This window comes from Lepisosteus platostomus, chromosome 24 (genome assembly GCF_059453375.1).
Source record: "Lepisosteus platostomus isolate fLepPlt1 chromosome 24, fLepPlt1.hap1, whole genome shotgun sequence".
Lineage (NCBI taxonomy): Eukaryota > Metazoa > Chordata > Actinopteri > Semionotiformes > Lepisosteidae > Lepisosteus > Lepisosteus platostomus.
The window spans coordinates 11,437,554-11,460,892 of NC_142634.1; the positions used below are offsets into that span (position 1 = coordinate 11,437,554).

Here is a 23,339-nt window from a genome sequence, read left to right on the forward strand (position 1 = left end):
TCTGACTCAGAGTGAATTTCACATGATGTGCTCAAGACCCAGTCTGGTGTTTAGCAAACTTACCACAATTCTTTCTGTCTTAAAGGAAGGGCAACCAAGACAAAGCACCGTGAGTGCAGTCTCATGTTTAAAAAGGGGGAGGGCTCTGACCGCCACAAGAGTCATAGAAGAGGAAGCTCTATTTAAGTGAAAGTTCAGAAACCTTGACTTCCACCACCTAACAGAGTCCTGGAGGCCACATCAGCAGCAGATCATGAATATGACCCCACAGCCGAAGACGAGCAGAGAACTCGACTATCTGACAGTCACTCCAAGAGCACTTTTGCCAGCAACACCATCTCGGAACATTCCCCTCTAATGATTTCTTAAGTGGGCTCTCCAGAATTAGAAACACAAATATTTGTGATTTATGGAAGTTTGGCATGCGGTCAGCTCCAGGTTTTTTCTCAGAAATACAGAAGTGATAAAATGAGCACATGTGAGAGGACTACAAGAGCCCAGCAGTTCTTTGTCTCTAATCAAGTATCTGTTTTCCAAAAGATGGAAATCAGCTGATCGTGGCTGTAAAAGACAAAAACTCACAGGGGGGCTTACCCTTTTGTTTAGGATTTTAAATCCTGAGGCCATAAAACAGAGATAAAACCACACTGATTTTTAGACAGACTTAGATTTAAGAAAAATTGATCAACATTTACAATCACCACCCAAACTCAGAAGGACAGATTACCTAATGCAGTAGAACTAGACTTCTGGTTTTTACGACCTCTATCTACACCAATAACAATATGTTGAGCATAATCTGTGTTTAAAGAGCTAGTTTGAAATTTTTTCCCCTCCGTTTGTGTTTTTTCTGCTGTGCTGTTGACACTCACCCACTGCTTACGAGCATGGTTTCTTCTTTTGAAGTACAGAATTAGCTTCTTCCGCATTGCCTGGTTTCTAGGAGAAGAAAAAAAAAATCAATGTCATGTATCCGCTGCCTGAAATACGTCAACAGGCTTGAAAGAATTTTTAGAAAGCAATGAACTGAGCTTCCTTTGACTTGGAAGAGCGAGAAAGGGACAAACGGCAAAGATATTTTGCTCCTCATCAATGATAAAATAAAAAGAAGAGAATTGTTACTGCATCCTAGGTTATAGAATGGCCCTTTGTTTAATACAGATCAATAGAGAAGAACACACTTGGAAACCATTTTGCAAGGCTAAAAAGAAGGGTCAAATAAAAACTCTATGCCAACTATATATATTGTTATATTGGAATTTCTGTAACTATACTCTTTAATGACGTGAATGTTTTGAGTTACGGACCTTAAGAAACATCTCACATTTTCTTATAAGAAAAAAATAATTTGCTTGCTTAATTGACAACTGAGTTTGAAACTAAATCCAGAAGATCCTAGGCTCGCCATGAACAGGAGTGTGACACTCCTGTCCTAAGAAGATTCAAACACTTGCTTCACTTATTTTCCTATGAGTTACAACAATTAATTTCTCAGCACAAAGCAACTGAGATTTCTCTCATCTTGGACCTTCACAACTGATTAGGAATGACATTGAACAACAAAAACAGAGCAGCATGTCCTATTTTTAGATACTTATCGGCAGGTGTCTCACAGTTTCTGAAGTAATAACTGACCAGGAAATGAAACAATATATGAAGATAAGAACAGTTACAATCAAGAGGGAGCAATTTGCTAGGCTGTTTGATATAGTTAATAGCTAATTGATCCAAGGATCTCTTCCAGCTGTTTCTTAAAAGCCAGTGTACCGGCTTCAACAACATGGCTGGGCAGCCTATTCCAGACTCTCACAACACCATTTTTTACCCTCTAACACTGCATTCCTTATGATTCATGTTTCTCTGTTCATTCTGAAAAAGTTCACTGGGTTTGAAGATGCTGAAAACCTGTATTAGGTCGCCTTACAATATTCTCAATTCAAGGCTAAAAATATTCATTTTTTGTCAGTGTAGGACATTCCCTTAAACCTCAGAAGGTATCTGGTTGTGCCTCTCTGGACAGATTCCAGAGCAGCAATAACATTTCTTGGATCAGGTGAGCAAAATGATATACTCTAATTGAGACCTTACTAGCGCTTTACACAAATTTAACATAACATTCCTTGATTCAAATTCTACACATTAAACTATATACATCCTAATCTTTTATTTGCCTTTGAGCATTTAAGCAATTAAGCTTCCCCAGACTCTCACCTCAGTCCTTTTCAGTAGTAGCCTCTTCTAACTCAGCATTTCCCATTTTGCATGAAATGCTGAAATGAAAATGTGAGCTGCAAAAGCTTGAGCCAATGAAGGAAAACATATGTAAGCTCAATGTAACTGTCAATAAGTAAACACCTTTGTCTATTCTTATTGCGCTCTGTTTAACACTGCGTGGAAAATCTAAGTGAAGCGATTAGAAATCTCGCTCTGATCTCCTGGTGAGACTCTAGTAAAGCACAGCAAAAGCACGTGGACTGGAAACAGAGGCTGGAAGGAGAGAACTTCTTGCATCTCAACTTTCAACTGCTGCATCTTTACGCACCTAATGAATTTTAAACATTTAAGCTGATTGCATTGCCGATTGTATTTTTCTAAGCTTATGCTTAGAAGGATGTAGAAAAAAAACGCACTGAAAACCAATAAGCACAAATATCAATTCAAATGAAGGAATGCAGAAACAATTCTTATTCCTCATTTGCTCCCCAGGAGGCTGAACTTTGTAGTGTGTAGACATATAGTTTACACTACCCTACACTCCCCCGCAGATGGAGACTCTCTGACATTGCCTTTGTCTATGGTTATAAAAATAAAAATACAATATTAATAATGATCATGTTAAGAAAAAGCTATTAGGAACATTGTTACTATTGCTCTAAAGCTCTAAAAAAACAAGGTCATTTCTTAAACATTCACTTAAATGAAAGCTTCTAACCACATTTTAAATTGCTCCTCTCCACGTGGAACACCCCCTGCCACTCCCTACAGCACATACCCCAAAGGACAACTGCTCGATCGTCATAGCGTAGATAGAAACTGTAGAAACTCCTTGTTTTCTACTGTAGTAAAGGCCTCTGAACCTCTGCCAATCCCCAGACATTTGTGACAGCACAAAGTGGATGAAATTAAAATAGCTCAGAAAAACTGCAAACCCGGGGTAAAACAGCCTGCACTTAAAGCTCAAATTTTCAATTAAAGGTCACAGAAGTAATCAGCTTATAAGGAGTCATTCGTCTCAGGCTTGGCGTAAAATGGATTTTTTGACACTTAATCTCTGTTGTCAGCGGTAAGGTCAAGTTCTACCTGATTAATGGAATCTTAGTCCACATTAATTACTTCAATAATGTGGCCATAACCTGCAAAGCTGTGTTTGCCTCTAAAGAGATGAATGGAAAACCTGACGGATATCAGCATCACACGACCACATGAGCTGAACCCAAATCCTTGTGGGTTTGGATTTGGAAAGCATGGTTTGAGGCGAGGAGATAGCTGAGAAAAACAGCAAAAGAGATAGAGCAGCCTCGTCCAGCAAGTGTCTGGAAGAGACTCATGGTTGAGCAACAGAATTTTATCAATAAGGAATGAGACGGCACATTACACATAGTACTGCCTATTTTATGTAAGAGGCTTTTCAGTGATGCTGCACCTATTCTGTAGTTTAGAGTTAAAACTATTTGAGTTTACATCCGTATGTCAAGGCCCAGAAACGAAAAAGGTAACACCACATATTCACCTCCAGGGAGTACATTTCTGCTTATTTAGAGATGTCAAGAAGAGCCCTGTTGTTGCCTCTTGAAGCACCATAAGTCTAGGACCTCCAATACTCTTCCATTCCCATGTTCACCTGCTCTGTGCTCATGACTTTCGCCTCGTGAGCCTTAAGGTTTTTGGAAGGAAGGAAGGAAGCAGCCATGACTGGGAAGCAAAGAACTGCAGGGTCCTGCTACTCCTCTTACATGTCGGGAGATGGTGCCAAGAAAAATGGGTGGACAAAGCTCTGCCTGTTCGGTGATCAAAGCCCAGCTGAGGTATTTAGTAACAGAGGCCTTCATAGAAACTGCTTAGACCCAATAAGCATGAAGATCAAAGGGCTGGAGCAAAGAAAAAAGTTGAGGGTAAAAGCCAACGAGTTGGCACTTGACCAGTCGTTAATTAATCTCTTCTCCTAAATAGACCAACAGATTTGGGTAACAGTGGCTTTTCCTCTTCAACCCAAATGTCACAATGGATCTTTAGAGACAAGGGCATCTGTATTGGAACAGCAGAGAGAAAGACTGGGTGGCGGTGCTGACCACCGGTCCAGTTGGATGATCAAGCACTGCTTCTGCAGAGTGCTAAGGGCCACCCCTGGTGGCACTAGGTTTGACGAGACTCGGGGAAAGAGTGGTACTAGTGTCTTGGGGCTAAAAAAACAACAACCAATGTGTCACAATTTTACAATGTGTACAAAATCTACAATTGTCATCAAACAAAGAAAAACCTTTAACCCTATGCAGGACCTTATCAAAACAATGTTCACAGAAGGAGCTGGAAGACTTCGGGAAACATACTCGGTACACGGCACTCGTCAAACAAATATGGACTCTGGTGTTCAGCAGCCTGAAATTGTCTCGACCTTGGCGACTTGCTACAAACTCAAAAGGCAGCCAAGCATTTTGTGCCTAAGTGCGATAATTCTCACTTCTTCCAAATTCAGCTGTGCCAGACAGGCAGGATCAACTTTGCTTTGATCTCCTGCTTTGCAACCACAGCTGACACCTATAATGCCTTAAAACACATGGTGAACCATTACACTCAAGATGACTATGAGTCATGCAACACATCCATGCAAAAGAAGTCTCAGATTCTCATTCAAAATGTGCGTGTGATTGTATGCGCCCTTATGCACACAGAAGAAAACACTGCCCTTTGCAATGACCTATCATGCTCAGCCTCACATCACACACTTTTCAAACTGGATCATCCCAGAAGCGGAACCCTTTCAGAGTTTTCAGTGCTTTGCATTTTTTCTCTTTCTAGATTAGGAACCAACAGTACCTATTGTTCAGGGTTAATTCAGGGTTATACAAAACAAATCCAATATTGTTGCCGCAGGTTGAGTTTTGAAAATGTGAAAAATAATGTCCCTTATTTTAGGGATTTATCATCTAAGTTTTATAAATTGCATGTAAATAAGCTGCAGATACCCAAACTTATGTAACAGCATTAATCACACTTTTATACCGTATCAAATAAACTACTGTAATTTCACACATAACCTTACCCCAGTTTGCTTGCGTTAGCATAATTTAATATGACACCCGTGTTAAAGACACTTAGTTTAAATCTTCTCACATTTATCACGACCAATCTTGCACAACGCAGTCAAGAAGCATTACTGAATTAACAATCCAATTAGCATACACTTGCATATAAATCAGCAGAAATGCTGGGTTCTATAACGTAGCATTTTTCCTCCCATCTCCAAAATCCAAAATACTTTTAATTAAACAAATCTACTACTAAAGTACAAAATAGTTGCAATACAGACATGATAACCTGAAAAAAAGTGGTTTATGGATTTGCCAACCCACCCTTGAAAGCTGGAAAATCAAAACTCTAAAACTGGAATCATTAAAGATGTTTTCCTTCTCTATTACAAGAAAAGGGTTTACCACAAGCTAATTTAAGCACAACTGACCCCTTGGCTAAGTAAAACAAACCTCAATAAGCAATTATTTATGTGGTTTGAAATGCTGTGGTGCCTCAGAATACATTAAAAATTAATTTTGTAATCTGGACACATACAACAGAACTCTAAGAGCATTTTGGCTTTCAGAAGGACTGTACAAAAAAGTCAAGCTGAATCACAGCAAGTGCTTTCGTTTATTGAAAAATAATTACACCCAAAACAGTAAAAAAAAGGTACTGTGCAGTGGGCATTTCGGGTATTTTTAGAAGCATCTGCTTAAAAGACAGGATTCTAGTTCAGCTTTAGAAGATGAGAAATCAAAGAGCCAACATTTTCTGCGTACATCAAGCTGACCCCTAACCTGACATTGTGGATTATCACCACATACAGTACTTACATTTTTATGTTTTCATGGTACTGCTTGGTGTCTGAAGGCTGGTTGTAGAGTGGCTGGAAAAAATGAAAAGATGAAAGCATGAACAGAACAGTCAGACATTTCAAAGGGCATACTCTATGGATCTGAAAGAAGAAAGTTTGTTTTCATCACAAGAAGGTTGGGACGCATCTGTTCCCAAAAATGTTAGTTTCTCTTAACGAGAATTGACATTTGTATTAAATGTCTATCCTTCCTACCCAACTATCAATCTATTTGTGTGCTCATTCATCTTTTTTAATTTAAATCTAGTCTACTTCAGCAAATATAAAACTATAGCGCAATGAACTGAATGCTGTTAATAGATTTAAATTCCTTGTTTGTGGTTTTTGGATGATCAACTGAGAGATATCCTTGGGGAGAAAAAAGCTCTGTCACTATAATTCAGTCTGGAAAGACTTCAGACTTCAACGGCTTTCCAAGAAATCATTACAAAGCATCACAAGACACTGGAGACCGCTCCTTTGGGGGAACAATGAGTATCATTCTGGGAGCGTGGCCTGTACGCCAACAGGAAACGAAAAATATTTCTCTGAAATTGAATCTAGACATTAAGAAAAAAAAGGAGTAGTTCATACAAACTTGATAAAAATAAGTCACCCTATAACCACCATATCTGGCTGTGATATGAGCCAGTTTCCTTTGCAAAACAAAATATACACTAACATGACTCACATTTCACAGCTACTTCTCTCGACTGTCATTATGTCCCCAATACAGAGAGCTCTGTAGCAGCCTACTAGAATTTCCTGTTCATCTTCCTCCTTGGGTCTGTATAGTGTTTTTCTCCTTCCATGTGGAAGGAGAGTTCCACTTTGTCCACCACTGGGGCGCTGTCCCAGCAGCCAACTTGCAGATGGAATTAAGGCTCAAGGAAGGAACGCGCTACAGTACATGAATGTGAGGAAGCATTATTAATCATTATGAGTGAGAAATCACTTCGCCAGTTGAGAGAACCTCACAGAGGACAGAGACTACCTACTGTATGACGTTATCAAAATGTTAGACTTAACAGCCCTCCTTTCTCAAACCGGGTTAATGGGATCTTTAAAGACCGTGTAATATGGACCAAGGCTTAACATCTCGTATGAAGAACAGCCCCTCCTGCAGCATGCATAACCTCAGCTTTAAAATCTACTGTGGACCTTAAGTTTTAATTGATTTTTATAAAAGTAAAACAATGGACAATTACTGCAACCATAAAATTTTATGTCAGTGTGCAGAATTGTCACATTTGTAAGTGAACTGCTTTTCTGTTGCAGGCAGCTGCTCAAGTCAACGAGATCTTCGATTCAACAGCCTAACTTGTGAAGATAAAACCTTTTTTTCTGGTTTGGGGTTTTGTTCCATTTAACACAGCCCCAAATTTGTTTTTTTTTTTTTTTACAACTGCGTTCCAAACTCTTCTATGCAGTTTACAAGTCAATGACAATGGTACCTCTGTGAATCATTAAGAGTTTCTAAAGATTCTTTTCTAAAAACAAAGGAAAAAGGTCAATTTACAAATCTGATTTCTTCCGAATTCAATTCACCTTCTGGAAAGGTTTGTTTTGAGAGTACTGATAGTTCTTTTTCCCTCTTGCATTTGGACTTTATTTTTAACCCAAAAGGTTCCCATGGGAGAGGAAAGATCCATGTTGCCCACTACTGAGGTGTTGCTCCCACCTCAAAGGTACAAAAGATAACTTCCCAGTCAGACTCCGAATGCTGTGAAACTTCCCGAGATATCACTGACCACTGTGGAGCATAATCACTACTGCTCATTTCTTAGTGGCTTGAAAATAATAACATAAAAACCGATACTGATAGCCCTACTTCTAGGGTTGCTTCTAAAGACAGCTATAAAAGGATATGGGAAGAACTGTCCCCTGCAAACATGCTGGGGATACACAAAGTCATTGTGGATTCCCACATCTGGATAAACACACAGACTGGCCGAGTGCTATTTTACATGCTAGATATGTTCACACAGGCTCAGTAAAGAATGGGAAAGCGCGAGGCATGTGATCCAGGGCAGAGCAGGGCAACCATGCATTCATCTGGCTTACCCCTCAGTGTGTTATCTTGCAAGTCACGGGTCTAACCACAAGCAATATCACCAGCCTAGCTACTTACACTTCAGCAATCTCCGCCTGTTCAAACGGCCCCACATGGCCACAGTTTATGAAGCTCCAGTGTGGCTATAGTACAGTGGGACAAAACAATCTAAACCTCTCAAGTTGGCAATCTGCTCAAATATACTGTACCATGTCTGACCAACGTGAAAAAAGCTAAATGAATAATATACTTTTTGGGGTATTGCACTGTTAAAGAAAGATATACCAACCTCAAAAAGCTCTTCCTTTTTTAAGATAACATCTTTATAGCTCTAATGTCAGAGGCCATAATTAGTTCTTGGAGACCAGCACCAGCATATCAATCATCATTGTCATAATACTCCCAATTAAGCAACAATCAAGTGCCACACACCGTGCAAACCACTGTCCTGGCACAACAAACCAGAAGTTGTACATCAATCAGAAAAAATGACAAAGCCTTCCTCTGGACAGCTCAATCTTATTTCATCAACCTCAACACCTCAGTAGCCCTTCCCCTGCCAGACTGTTCCAGCACAAGAGTTTTCAGAGGGTTTTTTTTTATTTTGAGACTCTAAACCCACAGAGTAACTTCCTCCTCTCTACACACAGCAACTTGTGCTCATCTCAGCGAGACGGGAGTCAGAGTGAAACAGGAGGCCGGGCGAGTGTCCAGCACTTTCTCCCACTGAAAGAGACGCGCAACTCACCAGCTCCACGCGGGGACCCAAGCCTTCCAGGATGCGATGGGCTTCTTCTGCCTTTTTCTGCCCAGAATGAAGAGAAAAAAAAGACCAGAATCAGACAGTTATCACTACTTCTCCCCATTCGCACAGTGGTAGTACTGTGGCATTAAGAACATAATCCTGGACGTTAAATGCCGCTAATAATTTCACCTTAATCAGGGCTACTGTGTATTATGATTATAGCTTTTAACAGAAAGCACCCCTCTACACACACAGCCTAATGCAGAGAAAAGACTCGTCACCTTCAGAGTGAGTACTGAGACGAGACAGCACTGTAATTTACAGCCTCATCCGGTACAGACCTGCTGACAACACCGTCAGCGAGGAGGACAGAGGAGAAGCCCTCGTTTTCCCTTTGTGCTTTACAGTGTTTCCGCAGGTCAAAAACTCTCTCGCGCCAGATCTGAACGAACGAGCATCACATACGGTACTACCAGCACCTTCTCCTGTGTCTTTTTTTTTTATTTCAGCTCCCACAGCCTGGTACTGTCTCTCCCTCGCCACCACTCTGTTCATTCATTCAGTCGCCTCCCCTCAGCGACAGCTGAATTCTCTTTCACTTTCCATCCCACTTCATTTCCTTCAATTACCTCAGCAGTATCAGACAGAGTGAGAGAGATAGCTGGAGAGCCCGTTCGAGAGAAGAGTGGGGGGAGTGCAGATTGAGCAAGCGAGTGAGAGAGAAATGCCCTTTTCTATTTTTCATCAGCCACTACCCCATGTGGTTTTGGTTCAAGTGCTAGGTCCCTCCTCGCTGCTCAGAACACCTTGAGCTCTGGAGACAAACAAGAGCAAGTGTCACAGACAGAACCACGGTTACTAATCAGTGCCAGCGCAGCCTACACAGGGTCATCGCTGGAGTTATTCTGAATAAAAGATGATTTCTGGTGGGGTTTTTTTTAACAACCCAGCTTTTTTTTGTGTGCTAGAAATAGGACAGCCTCTTCCCTTTTCTCCTTCCAGCCCAACAACACATCGCTGCACTTTAAGGTCAGGGAAAAAGAGGAAGACCTTTTTTTTTTAAAAGAATCTCTTATACATTTTAACTCTGGTATGATCAAGGTCGGGTAAAGTTACAGGGATAGACAGGAGGGTAAAAGCATGGCAGTGCCCAGACAGGCGTAGTTCAGCACCGTACCAAAAAGTGCATTTGATTAGGATGGGAAAAATCCCGGGAAAACATGGATTGTCCATTGCTCTTTACATTCAATCAATCATGATGTCAATCGCTGCATGCCACTGGTTCTGTCTTGGGGCCACTGCTTTTTATCACTTATATTCTTCCTCTTGGTCAGATTACTCACAAACTTGGTCTTCAGTTCTATGGAGAAGATACTCCGATTTAGGTTAAAACCTCTTCCCCCTCTGATCCCCTGCCTTTCTCACTTCTCTCGATGCGTGATGCCCGACATTAACATTTCTTGTAGCTAAATGGCGACAAAACTGAAATTTTACAGCAAATGTCAGCTGGAAAAGCTGGAGAGATACACAGTAATTCACTTCTACATTCAACCATCAGCCGTTGTTATGCTCATTGCTCACCTGTCTTTTAAACCCCATGTGAAAAAACTGAATTAAGAGCTCAATACACACAGTGTCTTATTACTGCCATGCAGGATGGAGAAGGCTACGTCATGTTACTTTAGAAAGGCTTTCGCTTATTATTTACAATACAAATACACACAGACAGTATACACACCTGACTGGAACCACAAAGCACCAGTTTGGACATTTATTCAAAACCACACAAATCTTCATAGAGAAGTTGGAAGTTACCCGTTTGAAAAACTGTCAAATTCAGCGACGGAAGCAACACCCTGGTAATGTTTTGCCAAGCAACAAAGAGGCAGGAATTTGCACGGTATCACATTCCCATAATAGAAAATATTTTCAGTTTTAAGGACATCATAAAAGTTCCAGCCTTACAGTAACAAGTCTCTTTCTCATCTGTTTCAGCAGTTCTTCAATGCAAGTTCTGCAGCTGCTGAATCCTTCTCCAACCTCTAATCTAATTCAAGCTCATTCAAACTCAAACAGAGGATGTTTCTGCTTGGTATTTACAATATAAATACACACAGACCGTATAGACACCTGACTGCAACACATCAAGCACCAGCTCAGACATTTATTCAAAACCACACAAACCACGCAAATTATAGCACAAGTCTCCAAGACTGTTGATACCAGCGCTCTACTGCAAAGCCCGTTACAACGATTTAACAAAGGCCAGTTTGCTGGTGAAAAAATAGCTTTAGCCACAGTGCAAAATGTAATGCACAAACATCAGCTTAAAAAAACAGAGGAGGCAGCTATAATCAACTCCACAATAACGCTGATGTAAATGAACCCTGGTCGTAAGCTTGATGTGCATGCATTTCAGTAAACAGCCCATGCCAAAAAAACTGTTTAAGACATAGAAGTGATAGCGTGGCCCCCTTGTGGCCAGAAATGCTCTTACTACTACAGCTGATTTTTTTTTTGGTGACTAACATTCTAAAGGCTGCTTGTCAGCCTCAGAGGAGAGAATCTACGATCAGCATGTAAAAAAGTATTAAAGAAATACAATCATCATACTCAACTTAAGAAAAGGTAACTAATGTATAACAAAATACAAGTATTCTAATGAAGTCACATAATGCTGTTTAGAGAACATAGACTTTGGCCTGCTTTTTCTAAGAGTGGGTTGTGGTTTGAATTCAGGATCATCTGTGGTTTTTGTGCATCTAATGCAGATTGTGTAGGGTTAATGCAAGTAAAGCTGAATATTGAATAATGAATCACACCATTGCACTTTCTGTATTTAATTCTCTAAAAGTATTACATAAGATAAAAAAAGTAACAAGTTTTCATGATTTTGGGAAGCTAAGGGACTGCTTGAAGAGGCTTTTTTACTCAGTTACTTCAAAACAGATGTAGTACATGTGTTGTTCAAATCCTAGTCTGGCCAAGTCACTCTGAATAAGACCAACAGCTGATGAGCACTCGTCATAATCATTGTTATTATTAAGGTGTAACTCAACATACTGAACTACACTGATATAAATGGAGAACAAGAATTTGGACTGGTCAGGGAACTGTCCCACTATTTAAAGAAGATCAACACCTATCCTCATCATCCCCTCAGCATCCAATGAATGAGAAAAGTTGAGCCTACAGTAGGTCCAGATCAGTCATCGCCTGCTAGGGCACCTTATGACTTATGTGACACCCCGGCGCACAGAAACAGGCACACCACAACACACCTGTGCCCCCTCATAAAAAAAATAGTAACAGAACAGAAGCTCACAATGAATTGAGACCCTGTACCTATACATAACCACACTTGTTGGGGGAGCAGGGCATGCAGACTGGCTATTTCAGAGAAACAGGAAAAAAAAAACAATGAATCAGAAGAGTCGGGCAAGATGCTTCCTTAAAATAGCGTGCATGTCTTGAAACAGCCACCCTCCCCTCAAGAAAAATAAAAACAAGGGCTCTGCAGATCGAAGACAGCCAGAGGCAAACGGCAGCACTATTCCCTGGAAAGCCTCCAGCGCCGTTCTGCAAATACTCCCAGAAGCTGCGCCGGGCTGAACCCTGTCTGGCCTGGTTTTATTTATAGAAGTGTGGAAACGGCTTGACACGAGAGCGGAGCTGGCAGAGAGGCGAGGGTCGGCCAAGGGGGACGCGCGGATCTCCAGGACCGGGGGAAGGCCCGGGCAGGTCCGTTTTTCTCGCCGCACCAGCGCCTGTGCCGCGGTCCCTCGACAACAGCCATCCGTCTTCAACACCTTTGCCTCCCCAGACCGCCGTTCAGGAAGGGCCACCAAAGCCACCTGACCCCCCTGCTTCTGCTTCCAACGCCTCAGCTGAAGTCAATGTCCCAAACCTCCACCACCCTCCGTTTCTGCCTCCTTGTTTTGCCCAACCTGCCCCACGATCTCCATGATGCCACCCACACAAGACGAGATGTACAGCTGCATATGTGAAGCTACCTGTCTTGGAAAAGACTGTGTGTGCAATGATCCCAAAACCTGTCCCCCATAAAACTCAACTCTGCAGCTGCTTCTATTCAAAGGCATTTGGTAATTAGAGTCCCTTATAAGAGCAATTAACCACTTCCAGCAGCCCAGCACAATATACATTATCACACATTACCTTTTTTAATCACTCATTAGCGTTTTCTCTCTAATTCCCAGCTTAGCACAGAAAGGTGAACGACAATATGCTGCAATACCTCAGTTATCATATCCTCTGGGAATGAAACTCCATTATCATTAAACCGATTGATTTTGGGAAAAAAACACATTCAGAAATTGCGTGAAGGGTTTCCGAGGTAACTCCGCCTCGCGAACACAACCACTTGGGGTTCCCTTACGCTATCAGAAGCAAATCAGCGAAGAGGGAGCGTAAGGCTACCATGTCTGCCCCCGTCAGGCATGAGGTTTGCCAGTCGGCTGTCACTCTTACTCAAGCTCCTCAGAAAGGAGCATGTATTTTATCCTGTGTTTGACAGCACTCCAGTAATTTTATCACCCCATTATGTCACCCAAACCACCAAAAAACAATACAGATCATAAGGCAGGTAAAGGCGGGAAAGTGAAGTAGCTTGTTCATTTGGGTTAGCGCATTCTATATATAAAAACCACTTTAAACCATTCATACAAAGTGAAGACTTCAGGCACATTTGACCTTAATTTCATTAGTGACACTTCAGTTAACTGAGGCATCATTACGCACGCACCATTCAAAGTGTGCAACGCGTGGCCATCCATTTCATCTCCCCTGTAACCCACAATGTTAGCATTGCTAAGAGGAGCATTGCACTGGAGAGAGCAGGAAGGTCACGCTCAGGGCCTCAGGTTTATCGGTATCCGATACTGTGTAGTTATGCAGCAAGCTCATGATGCTATGATGGCATGCTGGCTGACCCCCAACAGCCCAACCCTGCCAGCCCATGCCCTTTGGCATGTCGGTACTTCAGGATCCTGGCTACAGCCAGCTTATGTCTTCACACCAGTTTAACATGAAACAGACTGCACTGATCCTCCTCGGGTCTCGGACCTGCTCCCCTTCCTACTAGGTTTTAATCAAAGAGTCTAATGTAACTGCAGCAACTCTGTTTAACATAGCACGATGAAGGCCAGCCAAACTCATAAGGGGACATCCCCTTGCGTTTGCAATGATGGCACTGATGACAGGCCCGCACTGGCACGGAACTTGGGGGCAGCTGACGTGGAACAGTGGCTGCACTGTGCTGTGCTCAAACCACCCCATGCATGCGAAACAGACTGCTGTTCAGACCCTGAATGGGAAGGCTCCTTCACCTTGCCGCCAGTGATGCATTTTAACATCAAGAGGTTTAACTGGCAAAGCAAAACCTCCAGAGGCCATGCGATGAGGTCAGATAACTTAGTTTGCATCACAAAGAGCAGTCTTTAACCCAGCGCTGATACAGGGAAAGATTTCCATGCATTCAGGTGTTGGCCTTGATTTTCGGATGAGTTTTCCCTCCCCTTCTTCTAATACGGAGAGCGTTTTCAAAAGCCCCTTGGCTGACCAGAATTCTTTGTGCCTGTTTTTAAGTGTCAAATTTCCCCCTAATTTTTCCAGGTTTCCCCCCCCTTTGCCATTCTAAAAGTCCAGCGCTGTGCAGGTACGGATCAGACCGGGCCGCCCAGAGGTGTGCTCACCCGGTTCTCGTCGTAGATGATCTGGACCAAGCTCCGGTGCTTGGCCTCGCTGGGCGGAGGGGAGAGAGGCCTTTCCGGCTCCTGCGGTTTGGCAGCTTCCTCCTCCAGCTGTTGCTGTTAGAAAAAATGATAAGAGCATAGCAGAACAGCAACGTTATTGAAGTTCCTTCAGTCCATTTTGTCCACATGCTGTCTGCTGCGCTATGAACTCCGCCCTGGAAGTGTTGGCATTCAGTTTTTTTCTTCTGTATTATCTTGCAAAGGAAGGTAATCAATGGAGCTTAATGAGCTGATTGCTTTGGAATCTACAGAGAAAAGTCTTTACAGAGGCAATGCAAGGAGATATGGTAACATGCTAATGGGCTTTGTTTTTTTAAAACGTTTCCAGATATTAATATATTAACTATATTATAGTAAGCTACAACAGCTCTTGAATCACCATTCACCATTCCACTAATTGGACACAGACTATTTCCAGAAGCCTTTCTTATCCCAGGTCCAACATTACACAATACATGAAGGGCCTCTTCCATACAAGTCACAACATTTTTCTGGAAAGAAACACGAATTTGCTCTGCTTCGAGAACGTTTCCAAGGAAACCCCTCGTTTTCAGCCACTGCTTAAACCTCCTTGTCAGCAGAGATGCCGGCTGAGAAGTGATAAAAGGCAAAAAATTTAATTATTTTAAATTGCTCTTAATTCCACAGGGCTCCATTAATTAAAGGGTTTCCATGGCATTATATAAACAAGCTTTAGTGACAAATATCTGAGATTGCCTTGCGTGAGCCTGGTGTTGCATGGTGAGCACATTTTTGCTAAATGAAAATTAATGTCTAGAAATAATGAATATTGTTTTAAACAAAGGGCAATTCTTTAAGCCTTAATCATTCCTTATTACTGCACTGAACAATGCATACAGATTCATTCTGCTTTTTTAGTATTTTATCCCATTTTGGGGGAATTAACATTCCCGAAGAAATTCAAGAAGTCAAAGACCTTAATAAGCATTGCTTTATTCTTCAATTTGGACATTTTTAGCCACTACATCGTTAGTTTCTTTTCATTAATTTAAGAAATGGTGTGAAAATAATTAAATGGTAAAGTGCCTCATATTGCAAATGACTTCTTCAAGGACATTTATACTGAACATTGTCATGTCTGTTTCCATCTACAACAACTAAAATGTAGTATCAAAATACTTTCGAAAAATCCACACTTCAGACTCCGGAAAAGGAATCAAAATGAATTCCATTTTATATGCAAATTATAAGCAAAAGAACTTTATATAAATTGACTACACAACAGATAGAGAATCAAAAAGAACCTATTTCTTGCAATATCATGAAACACCACCTACTGTATAATACCACGGATTATCCACACAGTTTAGGAATTAACCTAAAGTATATTCAATTATATTGCTTCTATCTTTCCAAATAAAGCAGTCTAGGACACTGTAGTATCTGCTTTCTAACTGATAAATTTGAGCTCTTTTTATTTCATCAGCCAGTCTTCACTATAGTAAGCAACTGCGCCTTTGAGGGGAAAAAAAGCAAGTAGTGTGAATAAGCATTAATAATTAAACAAATTGATAATAAATTACACATCATTAAAAGAGGGGGAACTTCCAATAGCTATCTTCTGCAGTGACGCAATGTAACAAGGTTTAATAGGGCTTAAATCTCATGGTGTAATAGCCTCCAATTAAAAATTACTGAGCGTTTTCCAACTCAGAAGTCACATGAAATATGAACTCTACATCAAAGGACACCTTCTCCTCTTTATAATGACAAACCGGACTGCAGTGTAGCCCTGAGAATAAACCACATCTCAGTATCTAATGAATGAAGGCAAAATGAAGGGCTTCACTTTCATTATGAGGATGAAAATAAAAGGGATTTAAAAACAGGGCTTTTTTGCCTAACTCGTAGCACATGCTTTCCACTGACACATTCCTGCAATGACAAGATGTGTACTAAATGCAAAAAAGTAATATTTGCAATGGCCAAGTCTGATGGTTTTGACTATGTGCAAGATGCTATGTTTTTTGCATATAGATGCAAAAAGGTCTTTCTCCATTCTACACTGCATGGCAATCTCTTCGCATCTGCAATTACACTGTAGTCAGTGGAGCAGAAGAACCACTGTGCATCTGGAAAGGTGCAGCTGAGCTTTTGGATGAGCTTTGGAATCTACTGGTTTCCTCATCTCTGCTGCTGTGTTCCAATGCTTTCCATGTTGTTGTCAAGGACTGCACCCACATACTGTACTGTATATGCACTCAGCTCTGGTAAAAGCCCACCATCTGTGGCTCATATCTATGGAAAGCAGGCTCTTAGATTCAACACGTGTAAAAAACATTGACACGAAAAAAAGAAAGTTTAATAATCCTGGTCTTTCAGCCCATTTTATTAATCAGGTAATTAGCACCTGAGCTATTCACGAGACTTTAAGAAATTAGTGCAGACATCATAAAATCTAAGCAAGGCAGTACCCACCATCCCCCATGGTCTCCAGGCCAGAAGTGAAAGAACAGACCTGGTTAGGGATTTATTTTAACATACTGAACAGCTGCAATCTCTCGAATGCACTCCTGAATAAATGTACATTTCTTTCCCATGGTGCATCACAACTTTACCCCTGCCAAATAGCTGAGCACCTCACTCCTTTGGCCTCCAGGGGGAGGATGTGGCAGCCCTTCTATGCCAACACACACTGTCAAAGACACCGGGACAAGGGAAACTGGGACTTAAAGAGAACTCCTGGTCTTTCGGCTTGGGCTAGCAAAGTTCAGACATGGATTAAAGCTCCACCTGAAGCACTTGCTGTTTCCTGAGGTTTAAAAGTATCAAAAATGTACAAATCCTGCTTTTCCAAAGAAGCTTCTATGCAGACTCAAGGTATACCGATTAGAACACCGTTAGTCAAGGCCTAAGCCGTGAGCTGACTTCTCGAACTCCTGCCCCTTCTCCATGTGCTTGAATCCACCACATGCATTGCCTGCCCAGGAACAGATGGCAGATGCTTCCTGAGTAAGGCCTCACAAAGGCACCCTCCCACTCCATGCGCAGCGAGCACGATCATGCAGGCAACACCACCTCAACTTGCTTGGATTAAATAAGTGATGTGCTAACCTGCCGCGAACTGCAGGCATTTGTGAGAAGCTGGAAAACAGTACTGAATCAGAACGATTAATAACATCCAACAGGTAGATGATGCATGTACAGTAGCACACACCCTGGTCACGATCAGTCTTTTAAAACATCCACTACAAAACTTTTTTTTGCCATACTCATCTATAGTACAGTATTATCTGCAAAACCATTTAAAAACCATTTAACCAACCCCTCAGGACTCTTATAAAAAAGCCCAGCTTTAAGAATTGACTAGTGTTTTATGACTACTAAGAAAATGCCAGGCAAGGATATGAACACAGTGCTCAGATGCCAAAATCCAACAAATTTTATGTTGATGGTTTTATGTTAAATTTAATTGTTTGGCTCACTGCTGCGGGCAGCTATCCAATTCATGATCCACAGCTAGGAGGACGTTCACTAATTTTACAAAATCATAAAAATGTACATTACACAGTCACAAAATCATTTAAATATTAATTCCAGGCAAGAAAATACATACTAGTGCTAAATTCTCTACAGTGGGGGGTTAATTCAACTTGATGTAGAAAAGACTCCATTAATACGTTATTGAAAAGAAAAATGCCACAACTTTCTGGGAAATGTATTTATGGAAAGTTACAGAGTATATGACCTTAAAATGATAATAAAACATTAAGAGTTTGTGGAAAGGATTCCCCTCACTGGTCCTGCACTGGACAACACATCCATTTAGCTGCCCAGTCCCGAAACTCTGGGCTGAGTCTTTGAAACCGTGTGCTCCTGAACACAGCTTCAGGCACAAAGAACAGCTGGTAAAAAGCACTGGAATGTAAGGAATGGACACAATTTTGCTCAGCTACGAGATATCCTCAAAGGGCAGCCAACGACTGGAGATCCCGAGGCAAGTAAGCTGTGTTTCTGCTCCCAAAGCCTGTATATATACTATAAGCTGGTAGTCGCTTCACTGCCGAATAAAACATTCATTTTTGTGGACTGGACACAATGCTTACACAATAGGAATGGCCTTTGACCAGGTATCGACACACAGGGCGCAAGCAATCCTCTCCTGTTATCTACTACCCAGGGAAAAAAAAATACATTGTTTGCATAAAAAAAGGAAGCATAACATACAGTCTTCATACACGTTAATTTGGGAGACGTCATTATTTTTTTTGTTTTTACTAATTAACTCAGTAATAGAAACACCTCAAGGAAATTTAATTTGAGCCAGGGGCAATACTTATTTGTTGGTTTAAACATACTGTGTCCATTACACATCCTGAAGTTTCCATCAGTACAACATGAATTTGCTTCAGATTCCCATCACCCCTTCTGTCATAAAAATGCGTACACAGCTCGTAAGGAAACTCCTGTCGGTTTCCTGAAGCACAGTTGTTCGCTGTTCGCCTGTCCCGTCTGAGGCCAATGATTTTCCATTTATAAATTAACTAATTTCTGTGTTTAGCTACATTCACGTGTACTTTTTTTAGACACTACAGAACAGTAATATGTCGAAAGCTAACTCGTGCAAAACAAAACAACTGTAAGACCATACATTTCAGAGCTCAGGGATTTCAGAGTCACTTTTTAGTTGACAGATTTTTACGTGTGTGACTAAGGACTAGAGCTCAGAGCTCAGAGATCAATCCGGGCAACATAATTTAATTCCAGATTTATATCACGTTTATACATTTTGATTGCCAATACCAAGAGCTTGGAGATCAAGGACAGAGCATCTGAACACAGTAATATGCTGACTGGGGGGTGTAGAATATTATGAATTGTACCCCATTATGTCTAAGTCCTTCCTATACACCAGAACATGTTCTTGAAAGAGCATGGACACTCTTGAAGGACTTGGGCGTCAGGGGTACCACCAGAAATATTCTCCATGGTATGCACTGAATTCACCCACACATTGCATGAGCTAGACTATACTATATTTAAGTGTATATATTTAAGTATATACACCCACCTTTTTTGCAAATAACACAATCAAATGAAATAAACCATTAACACTATATGAAACAAACTAACGGGGAGAGTAAAAAGTTCGAAATGGGCAAATATAAAAATACCTGCAACCATAGTTTGAGGCTGCAGGGGACAGAAGCTCATTTATATAAATGCATAACGGTGTGAGTTGCTTAAGAATTATGAAATTAAATTTGCGATGGGGAAAAAAAGACAAATTCAGTTACTCTGTGTATTCCATTGACTATAATCAATACAAAAAAAACGGCAATGTGGCTACCAGGAGTAACCACAGTACGTAAGTTTAATTCTTAATGATACAGATATTTGTGCGAGATTAAATATCTTTGAAAAGAAACGAACCAAAGATATTCTGTGTGGAGCACCGCAACAGATTTAATAAGTGATTGTTAAACAAATGTTTTGTTTAGAACTTCACCACGTCTCCTCTACCTAACAATATAACAGCAACAGGCCTCAAAACATTCAGAGTGAGAAGAAACGGAGAACCCCCGATTTAGACTTCATGGCTGAGTCAGGTATATCTGCATATTAATATTTGTTTTGCATACCACACCAGGTTTCAGGAAATATTTGAAAGATGTGGTAGAGACAGTGTGTGTTGTGTGTACAGCTGTGGGAACTCTTGCAGGGAGTTACACTAATGCAATAGTTTTATTACACACCAAGGGACCTGCAATTCTCTCTCTGACATTACAGGGGGTAGAATACCTCATTACAATGTCAAAACATGACCTTGTATTAAAAAAGGTGTACTCGTTGGTATACCCTGATTCCGGCATGCTACACCTCTGATTGTCATTTGGGAGGCAGCTGAAACATTGCAGTTCGAGACGCCATTTCAAAGTAGCTGCAGAAACGGGGTCAAACCTATTATTAATCAGGCAAGTCAATTTTCATTTACAACGAAGACCTGCATACTCCTTTACACAGCAGGGAACTTCCTAGTTATCTGCTTTTCTCGTCATCAAGCATACCGTCCCATTACGGTGTGTATAAAAACATAAGGAAGGACGCACACGATGGGAAACCAATCGTCCCATCAGGTTCATTTGGTCGTGCGGAATTAAGGATGCGAAGATCTCACACAGCCATTTCTTGAAGGAATCCCAAGTATCAGCTTCAACCACATGGTTGGATAGCTTGTTCCACACTCCCAAAACTCTTTGGGTAAAGAAATGTTCCCTAGCCTTGGTTTTAAATGCCCTTCCACATCGTTTCCACTTGCATCCTCTGGTTCATGTTTGTGATTTCGGATGTGTGAGCTAAAAGCGGTCGGCAAAGCACTGTCCTCTCCCATCCCTCAAACACATAAGAAAAGAGAAAACACGGCAGTCAAAGTCGTATCTCCGCATCGGCAAAATACAGCCGCGCTGTAACCTAAATCCAGGCCTCTCTCCCAGAACTATTAAAATAAAGCTTTACCACACTTCTTAATTGCTCCAGATGTTTTAAAGCTTGAGGAAGCAGGGGGGGGAAGAAGGTAAACGCAGCTTAAAAAAAGAAGTTGTTTTATTTTATATGGTGCCACAGTCTTCTCCGAAATCCCTTGCTAAGCCCCACTTCTCCCTTCCCCCCCCCCCCCATCTCCTTCTGTACAAAATACAGGTGTCTTTGATTTATGAAACTGTGCAGTGAATTGCTGCCAAGTGTGGGAAGGAGGAATGGGAGTCAGGCCGTATACACCACTGGGAAGAAAAAAGCCCATTAATAAGAAAGTTGCTGCGGAATGCTGTTTTATAAAACATGACATGGCACACAGCCAACGGGGAGTCAGTTAGGAAAGAATTTGAGTGGTTTAACAGGCACAGAAAAAAACCTCAGTCGTAATCTCTTGCTCTTCTGGGAAGGTTTTATTTATGGAGTTATACATTTTTAACCTAGTTTTTAAAAGTCACTTTAATTGTCGTGTTCAGAGGCAGTGCACAGATGCGTCTCGAGCAGGGAAAAGAGCTATTATTCCAAATCACATTACCGCAATGCAGCGGCTCACGCCGAAATTCACACACTTCAAGACGGAAAGCCAAAGAAAATTATACTTTTCAAGAACTATTAGCCTCAGCTCCCGGGAGTGTTTTCTGAACTGCTGGCAAGGGAAGTAAACGTGGCAGTGTTAACCCAAGTCTCGGCAGGTTCCAAATCTTCCCGATTGCTCCACAGTACGTCTGTTTATCCAAGCGCCTCTAAGGTACTTGCACAACTAGGTGCAAGGAGCCAGATTTAAATTCTGACTTACAGCACTTCCACAGCCTGATGTGCAAATCAAGTCAACAGCACATGTGGCCCACAGATTCACAGGAAGCAGAGCAGGTCTGTCAGGGTGACGGGGGAGAATGCACCTGGTGTTTTTGGAGGTTGCTAATAGCCCTACCTCTCCACAGAATAAAACTGTAACTGAATACAAGAGCTGTGCAGCACCCACCTGGACCATTTGTAACACAGGTGCTGTTCTGACTGAAAGCAGGGCTAATAAAACTTGCTAGTGGACAATATGCTAGCTTCTATCCAAGAGAATTCCTTTTACTTTCAAATCTTGTGTCTTTTATACAACTACAACTGTCAAACTCTCATATTTGTTCTTGCATAACAGCCTCCTTTGTGCCTGCATTTTTGTACTAGAATGTAATTTCTTTGGTAAACTTGCTTAAAAATTGTGTTGCCTATAAAATGCTGTTCTTTGTAATCGCTTGTAATCTTAAAGACTTGTGAGCTTCTTCCAATTTACAGCATGGAACACTAAAACACTCGTTTGGCTCTCATTACAACTCTTCTACTGCTATTTAAGTTCTATCTGAATCCATCTCAGCATGACTTGGGATAAGATGAGATTTATTGAGGTGATGTAAAAAGTGGAGTACACCAAGGATCTCTACTAGGACCACTGCTTTTTTAAATTTAGATCAATAATCTAGATTATGTAATAGTCAAGAAACTAGGTTTGAAGATCATACCAAATTAGAGGAATTATCAAACACCAAAAAAGCAACTACTTAAAGATTTAGATGAGATTCAAGACTTGGAAAACACTTGGTAGATGACAGTTAATGTAGATACGTGCAGGGTTTTGCACACAGATAGCAAAAACAAATACAATGTGGGAGAAGCCAAGTTAAAAGAGGCTACCTATGAAAAAGACTTGTGTGTTTAAGTTGAGACACTGTTTACATCTTTTAAACAATGTGGGGAGGCAATTAAAAGGGCAAACAAAATATACATATATTTAAAGAGTGGAATTTAAATCTAGGGATGTTATGTTAAAACTGCATAAACACACAAGCAAGGCATCTTTTAGAATAATGTGTACTATTATGGTGACTACACTATAGAGAAAATATTGCTGCCCTGGAATCAGTCCAAATAACAACCAGATACAGTACATTATGTGGCTAAATGGAATTTTGTACACTAACAGGCAGAAGAAATTGAACCTTTTCAGTCTTCAAAAGAAGATTACGATGGGACCCAATTCAAGTATTTAAAATCCTCAAAGGCATTGACAAAGTCGACCCAGAGGATTTCTTCAGGATGAATAGTGAAACAAACCAGAAGGCACAAGTCAAACGCATGGGGAGGTGCATTTGAAACCTAGAACAGCCCAGATAAAAGGGCTGAATGAAATCCCTGATTTAATTA

The 23,339-nt window shown here is 41.0% G+C and overlaps 1 protein-coding gene across 24 annotated transcripts in view; it reads right to left on the reverse strand.

Moving 5' to 3' along the window:
- ncor2 (nuclear receptor corepressor 2) overlaps positions 1 to 23,339 on the reverse strand; it is a 176,050-nt gene that overhangs the window by 78,954 nt on the left and 73,757 nt on the right. For all 24 annotated transcript variants that reach the window (XM_088618467.1, XM_088618459.1, XM_088618471.1 and 21 more), the window contains exons 6-9: positions 14,595 to 14,708; positions 8,887 to 8,943; positions 6,066 to 6,118; positions 873 to 939 (exon numbers count right to left, since the gene is read on the reverse strand). In XM_088618467.1, coding sequence (XP_088474593.1) covers positions 873 to 939; positions 6,066 to 6,118; positions 8,887 to 8,943; positions 14,595 to 14,708 — 291 coding nt within the window. The remainder of the gene's footprint in view (positions 1 to 872; positions 940 to 6,065; positions 6,119 to 8,886; positions 8,944 to 14,594; positions 14,709 to 23,339) is intronic.